At 45.1% G+C, this 17,725-nt stretch overlaps 1 protein-coding gene across 1 annotated transcript in view; it reads left to right on the forward strand.

Moving 5' to 3' along the window:
• The first annotated feature begins 385 nt into the window (after positions 1-385).
• The window catches only part of LOC114654206 (probable polypeptide N-acetylgalactosaminyltransferase 8), a 57,012-nt gene continuing 39,672 nt past the window's right edge, over positions 386-17,725 (forward strand). Inside the window, exons 1-3 of the mRNA XM_051929560.1 lie at positions 386-473; positions 1,748-2,005; positions 2,679-2,868. Coding sequence (XP_051785520.1) covers positions 2,685-2,868 — 184 coding nt within the window. The 5' untranslated portion in view covers positions 386-473; positions 1,748-2,005; positions 2,679-2,684. The remainder of the gene's footprint in view (positions 474-1,747; positions 2,006-2,678; positions 2,869-17,725) is intronic.

The following is a 17,725-nucleotide window of genomic DNA, read 5'->3' on the forward strand; positions in this document are numbered from 1 at the left end:
ATAAAAAGAAAACCGCCCGCCAGTTTATGACGCCGCACTGCCGTGATCTGAACCCCTGACTCCTTGTTGCGACACACCGACGGCACCGGTGGGCAGCCTGTTACTGAGATGTCAGTGCGGATCATTTGCATTGGCACGGTTATGTTTAGCGGATGTTTAACAGCGCGTTACGTGTAAAGTCTCGTAATCACGTCGTAAATTGTGCGTCTGTCCGATCAGTTTATATTCTAACGATGACCCCCAGGGGCTTGGCACTGAACCCCAATTTCAAATCGCTCGACATCGCGAGGCTTTACATGAGTCCATCACGGCCACCCCGCGGTGTGTAACTTGTCGTCCTCGTGTGATTTGAGTCCTTCTTTTGTCAGCCTCTGTCTGTCCACGTCGATCCTTCACAGACTGCACAGAGCATCGAGTAAGAAAATAAAATCAAACAACAAGGAAGGGTTTCTGCGGTCCAGCCTGTAACTCAAGTACGTTAACCGTTTATTGACTCATCCAGTCAGTCGTGGCAGTCGCGACTTCGTTGTGTGTCATTCGACTGTTTCCTGGCCAGAAGAATTAGCATCAGAAGGCTCAGCAATTTAAGAATGTGTTATTTATGACGACAGAAATCATCTTTAACTCAAAGGGCAGCTCGCAGTTATTTATGAAGACTTACCAATTTCAGTTGGAAAGCCGTTCAAGTAAATTGTCGAAGGGATTTTTAATTACTAAGTAAACTAACGGGGTTGGTTTTCCCAGGGTGTCCTGTAAATGAAGGCAGGCAGTAAACTTAAATGGTATCGAGAAATGTCACTTGTTAGCGGGGCCATCTTAACGCCGTGGTCCCCACAAGCATAAGTGCCCCATGCTAATCTATGTATGTTGTGACTTGTTGAGTGGTGGTGTGGTGGGATGGGGGGCTTGATTGGCGGTCGGTCCATACTGCTGTTAAGATGGCCCTGCTTGTTAGTTGTATTTTCTGTCATTTTGGCGTCTTTACTATCTGTTCTGTTAACTTTTCAACTGGGGCTCATCAACAAAGAAAAATGGGGCATAAGATTTAGTAGAATAATAATAATAATAATAATAATAATAATTCATTACTTGCCACCCAATAACTCAGTACAAAGACATTTCAAAGACAAATCGTTAAAATAAATGTACTGATCCCACGCTCTTCAACATTTACACAGGCAGTTGGGGATAGAAAGAGGAAAAAAAAATCCATGGCGAAGGTTTTGTTCTTAGAACTCAGTCACGTGAGTGATGAGAACTGTTTGAACGAAATACTTTAAGTTCTATTAAAAAAAAAAAAAACACCACCTCCGTTAGATATACAATTGGTCATTGGAGATTAAAACTATCAAATGTATTTAAAAACTTGTAGGGAGCAGTCAATGGAGACGAGTGTCCCCTCCAGTGGAGGAATGATGATGATAGAGCTCAGGCAAGTGAGGGTCTTCATTTCATAAGGAGGCTGTTTTGGCCTTCGCCGTCTCTGTGATCTCTTCACGTTGCGCTCATCCCGCTCCTTCACGTTTATTGATCGTCCTGCTCTTGTGCCGAAGGCGCTGCTGCTCTGCCCTGTTCTGTTGATTTGTTTTGTTTCAGATTATAAGAACTGAACACCATAAGAGTTCTCTTTCAATTTAATGCCCTTATTTGTTGTGCATTTTTTTCACATTTTATTAACCTGCTTTAGTGCATAAAATGTCAAGGTGTGAGCCTAAGTCTTTGTTTGTTTCTATTTTTGGGTAAGAAGAACTTAATGAAGATAATTCAAGAAAATCTTGAAAAAGCCGAAAGATAATAATTTGAAAGAAAGTAAACTTGTGCTGTGGGATGTGTATGTTGGAACAAAGTGCAACAGAGTGACATTGAGAAGAGAGACGGAGGACGCAGATTGTAATGCAGGCCTTCATTTGGAGCTGAAGAAATGCCCACCTGGCTGTTCGTCTGCTTCCCCTTCATACTGACGTATGAAATTGTTTTTGGTGTTTAGCACATCTTTCTTACTGAGGTGAGCAATTGTTTAGTAAAGCCTACAAAGTGTCTACAAATACATTTTTTAAAAGATTGTGAAGTATTGTGATAGATAGATAGATAGATAGATAGATAGATAGATAGATAGATAGATAGATAGATAGATAGATAGATAGATAGATAGATAGATAGATAGATAGATAGATACTTTATTAATCCCAGGGGGAAATTCACAATAGTTACAGTAGTTAGTAGTCTTAGACATTGGAGACCTTTTGGGTTTTCAGCACACAGCAAGCCCCCCTCACTGACCCCAGTGCTGTCACTTCTCACACAATGCTGTGCTCAGATATCACTGACTGGGCTCTATTGAGTATTATCGCACCTCGCTATCCAATATTGTATGCTTTTCTACAGTCACTTTGTGATGGTGTGCTGTACAGAAGGTGATGTGTGAATGATGGGGGCAAACAGCTTTGTGCCCACCACTCCCTTTAACATGTGAAGGTTAGGGGGTCTTCATCACACGGGATGGATACTTCATAATAAAGGCAGCGGACTAGCGAAGCTCGCTCATCTCTGAGCTCAACTCCAGCGTAGCATCAAAGAGGCAGATGTTTGAATTTCAAGGCCTTGGCAGTCAAACCGCTCCCGATGAAGACACCATTTTTCCAGACTGATTTTTAGACGCCTTGTTTTCTTTTCCACAGTGAACTATGAAGCTCACTTACAATAAAACATTTTGCCTGATGGTGCTTTTTATGGCGGCAGCTGCACTTTATCTGAACAGCGTGTGTTTTGAGAGAAGTGGGAAGAACAAACTTCTTGAAGACATTCAGTTATTGTTACGGCAAAATAAAGAAATCCTGAATTATCTGAAAAGGAGAGACGAACACTCAGGTGAGTTTCTGCTCTTCAATCACGTTTACTGTTTTTTGTAATATGAATGTTTAAGATTACTTTTAAATGACTCGTTCACAGTCTTTATATAAAACAGATCTGCGGTGGGTTGGCACCCTGCCCGGGATTGGTTCCGTGCCTTGTGCCCTGTGTTGGCTGGGATTGGCTCCAGCAGACCCCCGTGACCCTGTGTTCGGATTCAGCGGGTTGGATAATGGATGGATGGATGGAGATCTACTTTAGTGTGATTAAATACGGTTAGCACTTGCAACCTAAAATTAGACTTTAAACTACTTTGGAGTTTCCTCCAAATTATCACTTGTATTGTTGCTATTTTTGCTCTTGCATATTTATCAGACAATTTCATTTTTTATACTTGACTCTGAAGTTGCTCTAAATATTCTTTTAAGTAATCATCTTAAATGAAGAGTTCATTCAGTAAGCAGGTCTAAGTAATGGACGCCCTTCCCAGCTGAGGCGGACATTTGTGTGCATTTCGTAAGCAGGCTGCGTTGTGAGCTCGGCCATCTCTTCTCACTCGTTGACGTTTTTAAGTGTAACGACTAAGAGTTGTCTTTATTAGTCTGTACACATTTATTACATCATGAATTTGGAACAGATACGATTAATTATAACATTTCCTGTAGTCATTTCTTGTGACCGCTTCGGTTTGCTTCACTTGTACCACAGAGTACCAGAGACTGGCTGACCCCTTTGGACAACAAATGAATAAAAACAGACCGACCCAGACGTGTAGAAATGCATTCACGTACAATAAAAACGTGTGTCAAAATAAAAGGTTTCATGAAAAACACAAAATAATAGAAATCAAAATGAAAATAAGAAATCACTCTGAGATGTCTTGAGCGGTGCGACTGCCGCAGGATCAGATTTATGTTTTCATCTTTCTGTTCTACGTTTGGGAACAACGCAAAGGACGGGAGCCATGAGTTAAGGTGGCGCTTTAACGGCCAAGAGTACAGAAATGGTGGGCCGAGTTGAGAGACCCCAATCAGCCGACTCGACCATTTAACTCCATTTAACTTTCCAAACCAAGAATCAAAGCGCAGTGAGACAGTCAGCCAGTCTGAAGAAGGGGCCTGAGTTTCCTCCAATGCCTGCGTCTGGTAATCTTTCTAGTTTGCCAATAAAAGGGGTCACTTCACTTAACTTTCACCTCAACCAGAAAATAAAACGCCTTTCTACATTCAGCTTCACACTTTGCCTCAAACTTTAGTTTAGAGTCAATTCCTGTCCCCAAATATTTCTACAATGTCACACAGTTTGACCTTTAATGTGTACATCTTCATGACTTGTACCATTTTTCTAAAATCAATGATCACAGCCTTAGTATCCGATTCACTTAACAGCAGAGGAGACTCCTCACAGCGCTCCTCAAACTCGTGACCAGCGTCCATCTGCCGGAGGAGTCGGCTGCACACTTTCACACAACCCTCTTCTCCCGTCTACGCTGACCCGTCTTCATACGCAGGACGACAAGTAAAACCTGGTGGAGTGCCAGCTGAAGAGCAGCCCTAGTCGGACTGGGTGCCAGCTATTCACTCACTTTGGGTGTCCTGTTTGTTGAAGAATTCCAGCATCCAGCCCACCAGGCTATTGTCCTAAGAGCCTTCTGATTTAAAGGGGGGGTCACTTGTGTTAAATGCAACAAAAGTCCAGCCTGTCACCCAATGCCCTGCAAATGTCTGAGGACTAACTACAGCAATGGAACGGTGGCATCCTCTGCTCTTCTATTTGGCCTGTAAGCAAACTGCGTGGAGTCCAGTGCAGGTTCGGTTTGCTTGAGAGATTCTGATTTATCGACTTTTCAAATGATTTCATTAAGACTGATGTGAGAGCCACTGGCCTAAAATCATTAAGAGCTTTGGGGGAACTGACTTTGGGAGCAGGGACCACCAGAGCGTCCTTCCAGACCTTTGGTACATGTCACTTATATACAGACAGCCCTGCTAGTTGAGGTTTGTGGGCCTGCAGAACTGGGCTAAAGACCACACACACACACACACACCTATGGCCCCTGTCCAGACCTCCTTTATAAATGGAGATGGCTGTACAACCGGAGGGTCAAATACAGAAATGGAGGGTTGGGAGGCCGCACTGCTGACCACTGCAGCACAATGTTGCCTGTTTATGGAGGACACTTGGCCAAAAGTAATGGAGTGAGATGAAATATTAAAGGGACGAGGTACAGAAATGTCTGCTCTTCTCTGGTTACTAAAACCTGCACAAAGCTCCACTCAGGTCTATTGTTCAGTTCACTTCATGCGTCGGACGTACTGTGCAGCTTTTTGTAAGCCTCTGCCTCCGCCGTGCTCTTCCTTTACTGGAGAAAGTCAAGTTTTGGTTTGTTTGTTTTTTTTAATATGAGCGTGAAATCTGATTAGGAAACTAAAAGTCCCCCCTTATCTTCATTAAAATTAAAACTAACTCCAAAACTGGTTGACCATATGATTAAAGTTTCTTTAAACGTGGCCAATAAGGAAAGACTTCCTGTCTACACAGAAACCCCTTTGGACTCCCAACCCGACATACACCGGTCACATATGACAGTCACACGGTACACAGATGTGCTGCTGCTACTTGTCACTTTAATGTGACAAACCCATTCCTGGATCGAGTGCCAACCCACTGCAGGCAAAGGTCACTGTGCTCAATTTTTTACCCTCCTCGGTGATTACATGTGTACAGTAGTTGGGCATTATTTGTACAGTACAAGCAATCACAACCAACACTACAAAATCTGTCATCTTCATTTCAACAGGCAGCACAAGTGTGCTGACTTTTATTGCAGTTAACACCCACATTGAAAGGCCAACACACCTTGCTTTAACTCTTTGAGGGCTGAATATTTTTTCCAAAAAACATAATTTCTGAAAAGCAATGGTTTCACACAGAAATCAACATAAAACGTCTGTTGCTGCATGCCGTAGGCTGCCAGTTGGCCAAGAATGTGCGGCAGGCTTGCTGCCAGGCTGTCTTTGCGTGGCTGTGGCAGTATCAGCACCAGTCATGGTCGTGCTTTGCAATCTGGTTTCTACCTCTTATCATTGTTAAGTGACAGTTCTCCTTGCTGAACATTGCCATAGGCGTGTCAGCTATATGAACCTGTTCAGCACCACGATTAGCTGGGGACCAATCAGCTGAAGCTGGAACCTCACATTCGTTTTCGATCACTTGTATCAAAACCGGAATCCGACAAGTCATAGTCCAGTTCAGAGATGATAGGCAAAACTTCGTCCACAGAGTATTTTGCTTTACGCATTTGCTTTGATTTCTTGCCAGATGTCAGTGCCATTTTTGCTCTTGTTTGCGCCTTGCTACTCACACGAGCGCAGCAAATCTCAGTCAAACCAATGAAGCTAACTGTCTTTCTAGCAACGAGTGTCCAACTAAAATATAACGGTTGGTTTTGTCACAGTTTACAGTTGATTACCATCGTCAACTCCTCCTTTTGACAAGAGTTGACATCAGCCCTGAAAGAGTTAATGGCAGCCCATCAACCAAAAAAACCACACTAGTCATCAAGCAGTAAGATTCACAGCAGCCCAGTCATTCCTTTTGTCTTTACTGAGGATTGAGCCCAGGACTTCTTTACCAGTTCTGTCTCCCTGGAAAACCTTTCAACCAATGAAAGTGTTATGAGTACGGAGAGAAACTATGGGGACTCCAAAGAGCTAAAGGCAAAAAACAAAACAAAAAAAATAGAATCCAAATTAAGATTTGCAAGTGAGAGTGCGAAATTAACATCAAAAAGTAACAGCTTGAAAACAGCAATGAAAGGGAAAATGTGAAGGAGACCTGCGGATGAATGAGGAGCGCAAGACGCGCGTGTTACGGGGCTCTGCTGCCACCTCGTGGCGGACACTGTAAGCTGACGGCAAGTTCGAAGTTGGCTGGTGTGAGGTTTGTATGTTCGCTGCGGAATGTCGGTCAGAAAGAACACCGCCAAAGGATCCATCGGGGTATTCCACACTGCAACTCTGGAAGAAATCATGGATGAACGATATAGAGAGAACTCAAGCCCCCGTCGTGGGGTGGATATCTGAGCGTATACAGGGACGACCCCTGTATGTTGTCCTTCCTGGGAGGTAGCGGCGCCATCTCTGCGCAACATGACAATAAAGAGTAACAGTTAGCCCCGGCTTCCCACAGCGTGCTGCCCCTCTAATTTCCCCCCGGACTGCCTTATAGAAGGGGTGACAGTAAGAAGACATTGATTCCACAGCCTCGTGCGCTCCTCTGGACGGAGAGGACAGCCTCGTGCGGCTGCTAAAGGGTTGAAATCCCAGCCCAGGAGTCACCTGTCCCGAGTTTAGGCTGAGATAAGCACCCACCCTTATTGGAGTTTTTCATGGTCTACTATTTATGCATTAAGGTACAATAACTCACTAGGCGTTCTGGCCAGCTGGCAGCTCCAGTTCACCGAGTGCCAATCCCACTCCCGGCCTTCAAGTGAATGGATTTTGCTCCTGCGATGCTCATCCAGCAGGCACGGGCGCCATCCTCTGACCCTCCACGGCATTGCTCAAGTCGAAAGGTGGAAAACACGCGGTGCAACTTTAATGTGTGCGAGGAAAATCCACGCAGACACGGGGGGGCTGTTGGGGTGGTAAAACAGTAAAACATCTCGAGTGATATTACACGTTTAATAAATAACTGATCGCAAAAGTACAACACAATACAATAAACAGGTGTATTCATTTCGGCATAAATGTTATACATGCGCTTCCTGGCCGAGCACTCCGAACGTGTACGACTGTGGGCAATGGGGTTGCTTGTCCATCGGGGGGCGCGATATAATATTAAGCAGAAAAAAATATACATAAAGACGCATAGACAAAAAGTTGAATAAAATGTACACATATTTAATTACATACAGATTTTCTTTTAAATAAGTTGTTGTACGTCATTTATGTGTATCGGGATGCCTCTGTAAATACATTAATTCAGAAACATGAATATGTCACTTAAAATTGAAACACTAGCTAAAATATTTGTGAGTTATTTCTTTATTTAAGGGATGGACATTTAATACAAAGACATTTCAACCTACTGCTGCATGGATTTTACTTTTGAGCGGCCATCGCAGGTTATTTGTTCCATGTGCTGTTTTCATTAATGTGTATGGTGACATTAATGACAGAAAGCACACATTAAATTGTTTTCTATCAGGTCAGGTTATTCTTGTTTTATTTTTCACGTGATATGATTTCCGTGTGACCGATGACAGTTGCTGTTAGGACTTTTAACAAGGGCAGCCATTGGTCTAACATTTGAAAACCGTCAGCTTTCAAATCGCTGGCCGCAGTCCTCATCACATCGCTTGTATCATGGATTGGGGGGCAAGACGCGCTTAGGGGGTCCGTGGGATTTCTTGCCTTTTCCACGCAGTTACTGGGCCCCTGGCTTTGGATGTGCCGCCGCCGTCCTCTTCCGTTCACCTACCGGGGCGATGGCCGCGGACCGCTGCACTAGTGAATGGGAAATGGCGATTGTGAAACAGAGCTCCCGTGGTCCTTCGTGTGCGTGATTCCTACACATCGACACATTCATTTACTTCATATCTGCGTCCGTGTCTCCGTTCACAAACTTTCAACAACAGTTGACAGCGAAGGAAACGGCCTGGGGGCTCCTGCGCGTTATTTCGGTTTCCATTTCCCAGAGTGGGTGCAGCCAGAGCCATCTCTTTATCCCTTAATGCTAACCTCTTTATTATTTAACGTTAACTTCACACTCTCATTTTTGTTAATTTTACACTCACACTTTTTAATGTTAATTTTGCACTCTTCTTTTTGTAACTTTCGTTTTACCGTTCAGGGCCACCGGCTTTAAAATGACCGACACATGAGTAGAATGGTTACTTTTCCAATGCCATTTAGGCTTTGTTTTATGTTTTATTGCCTTTCTTTAAAAGATAGCTTACTGAGAAGATGTCCCGAATTACAGCGCCCTCCATAATGTTCGGGACAAAGACACATTTTTTCTTGATTTCCCCCTCTGCTCGGCAGTTTAATATTACAAACCAGCAATTCAGACATTGCGAATAAAGTGCACATTGCCGAGTTTCTTTTAAGAGGATTTGCACATCTCTGGCCCACCACACAGAAATGACAACGTTTTTCCTACATGGTCCTCTGGGTTAGGTGTCTGGGCGTGGGCACCATAATGTTCTTCTAACCCCCTTGTATGAAGGTATCAGCCAAATACCTGTGATATAAGGCAGTTTCTGTGAAGCTCTCGGCGTATTCCATGTTAACACCTGTGATGCACCATCTGTTGGAATGTATTTTGTGACGTGTTTTGTGTTCTATTTTTTACAAGGTGGTTGTAAGGTGCCTGGAAGTATTAGAATAAGAAGCGGTTTGGCACACTGAGACATGAGGCCATTCACACAGCACACACCCAGTCAGGCTACTTAGAGTTTCAAATGAGGCCAACATGAACATCTTTGGGAATGGAAGGAACATTTGAGCGTCTGGAGACAAAGTGCAGAGGACCTGCAGACAGCGACGGGGCTGAGGGCTCAAACCCACAATTCTGCATTTGGAGGCAGCAGTCATTGCACAATTCATATTGCATCATTTTCCTCAATGTCTCTCAATAATGCTTATGAGTTCTTCAAAATAGATGTCCACAATACTTTTAGATTCAGATTATTACAAATTGTTCATTGCCTGCTGGAGCTAAAGGTGAGAATATAAGCTGAGGGAGTGCAGTGACACTAAAATTAAGGCTAAACTCCTAGATGCTAAGTCACGTGAGCCAATCCGTTGTCTCTCAGTTTCCTTCCGATCTTTTCTCCGATTGCAGTTTTTGCCCACTGGATCTCTGCGTCAGCAGTAAGGCACAGCAGCCAAGTCCTTCACCTTTAAGCCACAAGTCTGCAGGCTCCATTCTTGGTCATTCATCTTGATCCCGAATCAGTCTCTTGTGTGCTAATTGTGTTGTAACCAAAGCTGCCTCGAATAAACTAAGGACAGAAACAACAGACCTGATTGAGCTCATTGTAAGTGGCTAGGAATTACTAATTCTATTAAATAATCTGTCAAAGATTCCACCATCTTGTTGATGGCATGACATATGCGAGGGGCCCATTGACTAATTTTGCCGTGGAGTTATTGAGGACTTAACGAGACTTTTGCTGAATTCCGTTAAGCAGCCCGCTCTTTAAGCGCCCTCTAGTGGTCTTCTAGTACAACTACAACATCAAGCCAACACTAACGCTGGGATAACTTCACTCATTTTCAGATAAAAACGAAGGCTAAGCTACTTTGTTGTTAATGAAGCCAATTTAGGAGCCACTTAATAATATTTCAAAATTGTGTTTGTGTAATTAAGACACAAAAAACAAGAACATCACGTTTGTAGAAATGAGGGTTAGAGTTTGCAACAACAAACCAGTTGGTCTAAAATGTCTGATGCTCATTGTTGTCTATTAACGTTAGAACAGTCCGACTATGGTATGTATTGCTATTGTTCTTGATGTGACAAAGCAGAGCCAATTATTGGTTACAGTTTGAACTTTATAATTTACCCACCCAGTAAGTCCAATCTAATCATTTAATGTAAAAGGTGCTGAGAATAATTGAATCCCTGCACTAAATGAATGTGGAAAGCCGATACAAACCTAACAGGAGGCCCAAATGTGACAGAAGGCCTAGTAAGCATTACTGCCATCTACACCATGGTGTGGCTGTGCTCATCTGGGGTGCGGACGTGTGAGGGGTCTCCTTTATTGTGACTTGTGAGAAAAAGTGCTTTATACAAATTTGGAAAATGAAGGATATTAGTGAAATTCAGGAGCTTTAGTGAGATGTCTGGGCTGCTGTCGTTCTTCTAATCCTAATGAGCCTACAAAATGCCTTTGGGGAGGTGGAAGCTGCTGACGATCAGCAGGATGAGGATGACAAGTCTTTGTCTTGGGCAGGTGTGAGTCGACAGTGGGATGCGGGAGCCCATGCTGGCTCTCCTTCACATTTGACAGCAGTACTTGCAGAGGGCTCTTCCAACGTTGGGCCAAGGCGTCGTTTCACTGGCACACTTAAATAAGCACAAAGTCTCCTCGATGGAAGGAGCGAGCAGGTTCAGTCAAGGCAGGTGGTAATGCTGACTCAGCCCGAGAGGAAGCAGACCTGAGAGAACGTGTTAATGCCATACAACAAAGCCAGAAAACAGACGTCCATTTGTTTGCAAGTCAAAGGAGCAGCTGCAGGTTGTTGCACAGGTCGTCCAGTTCAGATCTGTTTTATGACACGGTGCCATCCTAATAGACATAAGTATTAAAGGTAAAGTCTGCAGTTTCCTGCAGCTGACCTTCTCCACGTCCAGTTGCCTTCTGCCCCCTGGCTACTTTCCCGGACTGAGACTCGGGTTCCACCAACGGCCAGGGTGCTCTCGCTGGGGTTCCAATCCCAAATCTCCGACTCCTGCTGCCTTCCCAGTCTTATACAGTGAGCCGTTCACATCCCTGGTCACTCCTGCTCCACGGAACAGCTCAGCAGGAGTGACCGCTTCCTACTGCCCCGAGTGTCTGCCTTACACCCTACCAGGGCTGTCCCCCCAGTGAGCCTGCTCTCACTCGATTGCTCCTGGACCGGCTCCTTCACCTCCTGCCTTCCACCTTCTTCTCTCTCTCTAACCAAAAATCCATTTGTAAATGTACAAAAGTGCCACAGGGTGGAAGAAAAGCACCGGCCAGGCATGGTTGGCAAACCACATTTGCTTAATAAGGGAAAGCATCTCCCCTTTTGACAAATGAGATGGACCCTGAGAAGTTTGGGCCAACCAGAGGTAATGGGACTGTGGGGCTACAAGGTGGCCATCTTTATAAAGCCACAGACCTTCAGTGTCAGGCACACATCCGACTGGCATCCAGACCCGCCTTTCTTTGTCACTAACTTGAGTTTGTATGTTAAGTCACTGAGTGAGGTCCACCCGCGGAGTTGAGAGAGGACATCGGAGTATTGAGGATCCTGTCATGGCAGCTTGTTTGGAGCGCCTAGTATTTCCTCCGGTCACCGTGTCATTGCCTTTACTTACTATGTGCCTCACATTTAATCAAGCACTGGACAGATTTAAAATGATCATGCTGTGTGTAATAGGAGAGCCAGAGGATGTTAAAAATCCACAAGACCCAAAATCATGGAGTACCCGAAAAGCATAGCGGGAGTCAGTGTGAATGGTAACAGTCTGATCTTTACCTTGTATACAAGCTCTAGTCAAAGCAAATTTTAGGAGCACCTAAAATGGATGATTGACATTTACCCAGCACAGAAACTGCCAAGTGCTGAGTAGCTGCAGAACAGGAGCCACTGCATGTGGGACTAGGAGGGTGACATGACGTCCGAACAGTAAAGGCTGTGCTGCTGCGACGGTTCTAAGACACACTGGGAGGGCTGCAGCCACTGGACTGAAGGCCTTAGAATAATCGGACCATACCTGGAATTGTATTTGTGAGCGAGTACAGCCAGAGAAAATCCTTTGGTTTCATGGAAACTTTCCTGTGCTTTGTCAGTCCACTGTATGGGGTCAGGAGTAGCCACACTACTAATGCAGTCTCTGAAGTCCTCTGTCTGCAGTAGCCACACATCCCTCTACGCTTACACATTAGTTTGTGAGTTACTGGCCGAGGTGTGTTGTGAATGGCAGCTCTACGCTCTGGAGAAACGGCTCGTGTCGTATCACACAGGTCATGACCCAGGTATCGGAGTTTGGTTTGGCAAAACTGCAGTTTAGATAACAATGCTTTGTGGCTTTTCTCAACAAACGCTTTTAGTTATTTTAAACTGCCGTCCTCACACGCCTTGAGAGTAGGAGAACAATACCCTGAACTAGTGCTGAATTTGTGAATTTCACACCATCCAGATCTCATTTTACACTTTGTGAAACAATGTTGGACTTTCACAAAAACCCTGCCGACTCAACTGTCCACATTGTATCTGGTGGTATAGACGTCAAAATAGAGGATGGACCTGAAACTACTAGGAACAGCAGAATAACTCAAGCTCGTAAATCTCGTATAAACCTCGATGCGCCTGTCTGTGCTTTCTGAATAGGGAAGATGCGGCTGTTACAAGGACTTGTGTGTGGGATTATGCCGCCCCGCTTTAACATTGCAGATATCACAGGAGGTACACCCTGTTTTACTTCAGGTTTCAGAAGGTATTGATGAGCACAAAGAAGAGGTTAAGAAGCTTTGGGTGTCTAGAAATTGTCAGAAAGTTTAAACCTAGACAAATGATCTCTTGAGCCATGCTAAGGCAGCACCCCAAAACTGACACAGACAGACACAAGGCACAAGTCCAGCAACACACAGGCTTTTATTTATCTGTGGGAAACGCTTCCCAAACCATTTCCCACCTTCACATCACAGTACAAATAAAGCACACTAGGCCTTCTTTTCTCTGTCTCTGTCTCTCGTTCTGCCTGCACTCCTCCTCCAGCAAGCTTCGTCCCTCATCCTCCCGACTCTGGCTTCTGGAGCAGTGGTCGCTGGGTCCTTTTATCCTGCACTTGGGAATACTGTGAATGGCCTGCGAGCATGGTCCAAAAGCAAAGTAGAGCTCTGCAGCCCCTGCAGCACCCCCTGGTGGCACCTCCAGAACCCAACAGGGCTGAGTTGTAAAACTCCATGTCCCATGGTGCCCTATGGGAATCCGAGGCACCACTGCAACCCAGGGGCACTGCCATCTAGTGATACAGGGGAGATAATACCCTGAGCGCGTTTTCTCCCCCTTCCCCTTATGGGTCCTTCCATAAAACCACAACACCTATCCAGATTTTTAAAGCAGGTCCCTTCCTAACAATTAGATGGATGTTGCAGTGGAAAGCAGGAGGACATGTTTATCTTTTAATGGTCCCCACTGAACATGTAAGTCTGAAGTAACTGGAGTCGAGGTCAGAGTGCCTTTGGCCCCTATTATTGTAAAATGTTTATCTGACAGTGGACATTGTCAAAATCAGCTGAATTAATGGAGGATTTTGTTGCAACCAACCGTGTCAACTACAAAGGAAACAATTTTTCCCTCTACTGTTAAAGTTGTTTGAGGTTCACCTGAAGCAGTCTAACTAATGAATGGCATTAAAATGAGTTTAGGTTCCTCAGTAGAACTCCGATGCATAAATTGCTCTTCTTGACCTGTCGGGTTCTTCAGTCCAGGACAAATAGCAAGACCATCATTTCTGATTTCCCTCACCATCCATCCATTCATTATCCACCACTTATCCGAGGTCGGGTTGCGGGGGCAGCAGCCTAAGAGAGCCCATTCAGAGTCAATGTCCTTCGCCTCCCTCGGAATGAGGTTGAAGTTCTGCCGGAGGTGGCAGTTAAAGATCTTTCTGACCGGTTCCTCCTCCAGACGTTCCCAACAGACACTCACTACCTCACTATACATTCGGGTCTGCCTGGTCTGTCCGGCTGCCTCTCCCACCATCTGATCCAACTTACCACCAGGTGGTGATCATTTGACAGCTCAGCCCCTGTCTTCACCCGAGTGTCCAAGACATAAGGTCACAGATCCGATGACACAATTACAAAGTCGATCATCAAGCTGCGACCTCGGGTATCCTGGCGCCAAGTGCAATTATGGACACCCTTATGCTCAAACATGGTGTTTGTTATGGACAATCCATGGCCAGAACAGAAGTCCAACAACTGAACACCACTTGAGTTTAGATCATGGAGGCCGTTCCTCCCAATCACACCTCTCCAGGTTTCACTGTCATTGCTGACGTGAGCGTTTAAGTCTCCCAGCAGGACGATAGAGTCCCCAGGAGGTGCGCCTCACAGCGCCTCTTCCAGGGACTCTAAGAAGGCCGGGTATGCTGAACTGTCATTCGGTGCATAAGTGCAAACAACAGTCAGAGTGCTTCCCCCAACTCGAAGGCGCAGGGAAGCAACCCTCTCGTCCAACGGGGAGAACCCCAACGTGCAGGCCTTGAGCCGGGGGGCCATAAGCAAGCCCACCCCTGCCCACCGCCTTTCACCCACAGCAACTCCAGAGTGGAACAAAGTCCAGCTTCTCTCAAGAGGAATGGATCCAGAGCCCAGACCGTGTGTAGAGGTGAGCCCGACTATATCTAGCCGGTACCTCTCAACCTCTCACACCACTTCAGGCTCCTTCCCACCAGAGAGGTAACATTCTATGTCCCAAGAGCCAGTTTTGGCAACCGAGGTTCAGAACGCCAGAGTTCCTGCCTTCGGCCACCACCCATTTCGCATTGCACCCGACCCCTATGGCCTCTCTTGCAGGTGGTGGACCCACAAGAAAGTGGAACCACATTGCTCCTTCGGGCTGAGCCCAGATGGGCCCCGTGGTCAAAGGTCCAGCCACCAGCCACTCGCCAGTGAGCCCCTCCCCTGGGCCTGGCTCCAGGGTGGGGCCCCGGGTACCCTTTCCTGGGCAAGGGAAACGCCAGTCCTTGGTTTAAAGCCATATGGGGTCTCAGGATTGAGTTAGTCTGGATCTTCACCTCAGACCTGTTTGCCTTGGGAAGCCCTACCAGGAGCATGTAGCTCCCGACAACATAGCTCTGAGAATAAGTAGACCACGCAAACCCTTCTGCCACGGCAAGGCCTCAAACCAAGAAGGGGATTTCATATAATTTTATAATATAATAATATAATTCATATAATTTCATATAAATACCTGGGAGTGCAGCTGGATGATAAATTAGACTGGACTGCCAATATTGATGCTCTGTGTAAGAGAGGACAGAGCCGGTTATATTTCCTTAGAAGGCTGGCGTCCTTCAACATCTGCAATAAGATGCTGCAGATGTTCTATCAGACGGTTGTGGCGAGCACCCTCTTCTACGAGGTGGTGTGCTGGGGAGGCAGCATTAAGAAGAGAGAGACGCCTCACGCCTGGACAAACTGGTGAGGAAGGCAGGCTCTATTGTTGGCATGGAGCTAGACAGTTTGACATCTGTGGCAGAGCGACGGGCGCTGAGCAGACTCCTGTCAATCATGGAGAATCCACTGCATCCACTGAACAGGATCATCTCCAGACAGAGGAGCAGCTTCAGAGACAGACTGCTGTCACTGTCCTGCTCCACTGACAGACTGAGGAGATCGTTCCTCACCCACACTATGTGACTCTTCAGTTCCACCCGGGGGGGTAAACGTTAACATTATATAAAGTTATTGTCTGTTTTTACCTGCATTGTTATCAATCTTTAATTTCATATTGTTTTTTGTATCAGTAAAGTGCTGCTGGAGTATGTGAATTTCCCCTTGGGATTAATAAAGTATCTATCTATCTATCTATCTATCTATCTATCTATCTATCTATCTATCTATCTATCTATCTATCTATCTATCTATCTATCTATCTATCTATCTATCTATCTATCTATCTATCTATCTATCTATCTATCTATCTATCTATCTATCTATCTATCTATTTCCCCCATTCCTGGATGAATTTGTATATTTTTAGGACATTCACCACTCTCTCCTCAGATAAAGCAGAGACCCCTTGGTAAAAAATATTACCTCGGCCTCGAGTATGGCTTTGCAGTCTAAAGGCGCCTTTGCCTCTGTTACTTTAGCCCATATAAACTAAGTCTGAGCAATTTGTAATTTATCTGATTGTTTTTGTTTCTTTTCTTTAATCTGCTTATAAAATGCATGGCTGCTGCCTTGGGCCGAGTCTCACTAAAAGTGCAGAAGTCAGTACAGTGCTGTTTAATTGCCTGATGCACTTCAGAAGAAGCCACCCACTGAAGCTAAGCATGTTTGGGCCCATGGGAGACCATCTGTGAAAACCTTGGATTGCTACTGGAAGAGGAGCCGGTGAGGCCAGCAGGGGGCACTTACCCTGTGGTCTGAATGTGGATCCCAAAGTCCCTGTGCAGTGACGGGGACACTGTGCTGTAAAAATGATGCTGTCCTTTGAATAAGACGTAAAACCAAGGTCCTCACTCTTTGTAGTCATAAAAGATCCCAGGGTATCTATACTAATAAAAGGCAAAGCCCTCACTGACCGACTGACTCACTGACTGACTGACTGACTGACTGACTCACTCATCACTAATTCTCCAACTTCCCGTGTAGGTAGAAGTCTGAAATTTGGCAGGCTCATTCCTTACAGCTTACTTACAAAAGTTAGGCAGGTTTTATTTCGAAATTCTACGCGTAATGGTCATAACTGGAACCTGTTTGACTGACTCACTCATCACTAATTCTCCAACTTCCCGTGTAGGTAGAAGTCTGAAATTTGGCAGGCTCATTCCTTACAGCTTACTTAGAAAAGTTAGGCAGGTTTTATTTCGAAATTCTACGCGTAATGGTCATAACTGGAACCTGTTTTTTGTCCATATACTCTAATGGAGGAGGCGGAGTCACGTATCGCGTCATCACGTATTACGCCTACTACGTAATCATGTGAACTGAAAACGAGGAAGAGATTTACAGCACAAGTCAAACGCGGGAACGAAGGTAAATGACGTTAATTGTTGACTGTCTTTTAACCCCTTAACCGCCCTCTGCCGGATATATCCGGCACCGTTGTTTTATTGCTAACGCCATACTGCCGGAATTATCCGGCACATTTGCCTGTGGTTATATGAATGCCTGGCAAGTAGTATAACTGACGGTTTGGCGTGGGTATTATTACTACGTTGTATTTCGACAAGTCTGTGGTTGTTTTGGCCGGTCATGTGACGTGATTCGCATGTAACAGCTGTGAATATGGCGAAACGTAAACTGACTTCAAGTGAGGCTTTGCAGGCGATTTTGGACAGTTCTGATCATGATTGTAGCAGTTCTGAAGAAGATTTTAGCGACAGTGATCAGCAGCAACGTGCGCTGCATGATACTGTGAATGAAGACGCA

This window comes from Erpetoichthys calabaricus, chromosome 7, assembly GCF_900747795.2.
Source record: "Erpetoichthys calabaricus chromosome 7, fErpCal1.3, whole genome shotgun sequence".
Taxonomy (NCBI): Eukaryota; Metazoa; Chordata; class Cladistia; order Polypteriformes; family Polypteridae; genus Erpetoichthys; species Erpetoichthys calabaricus.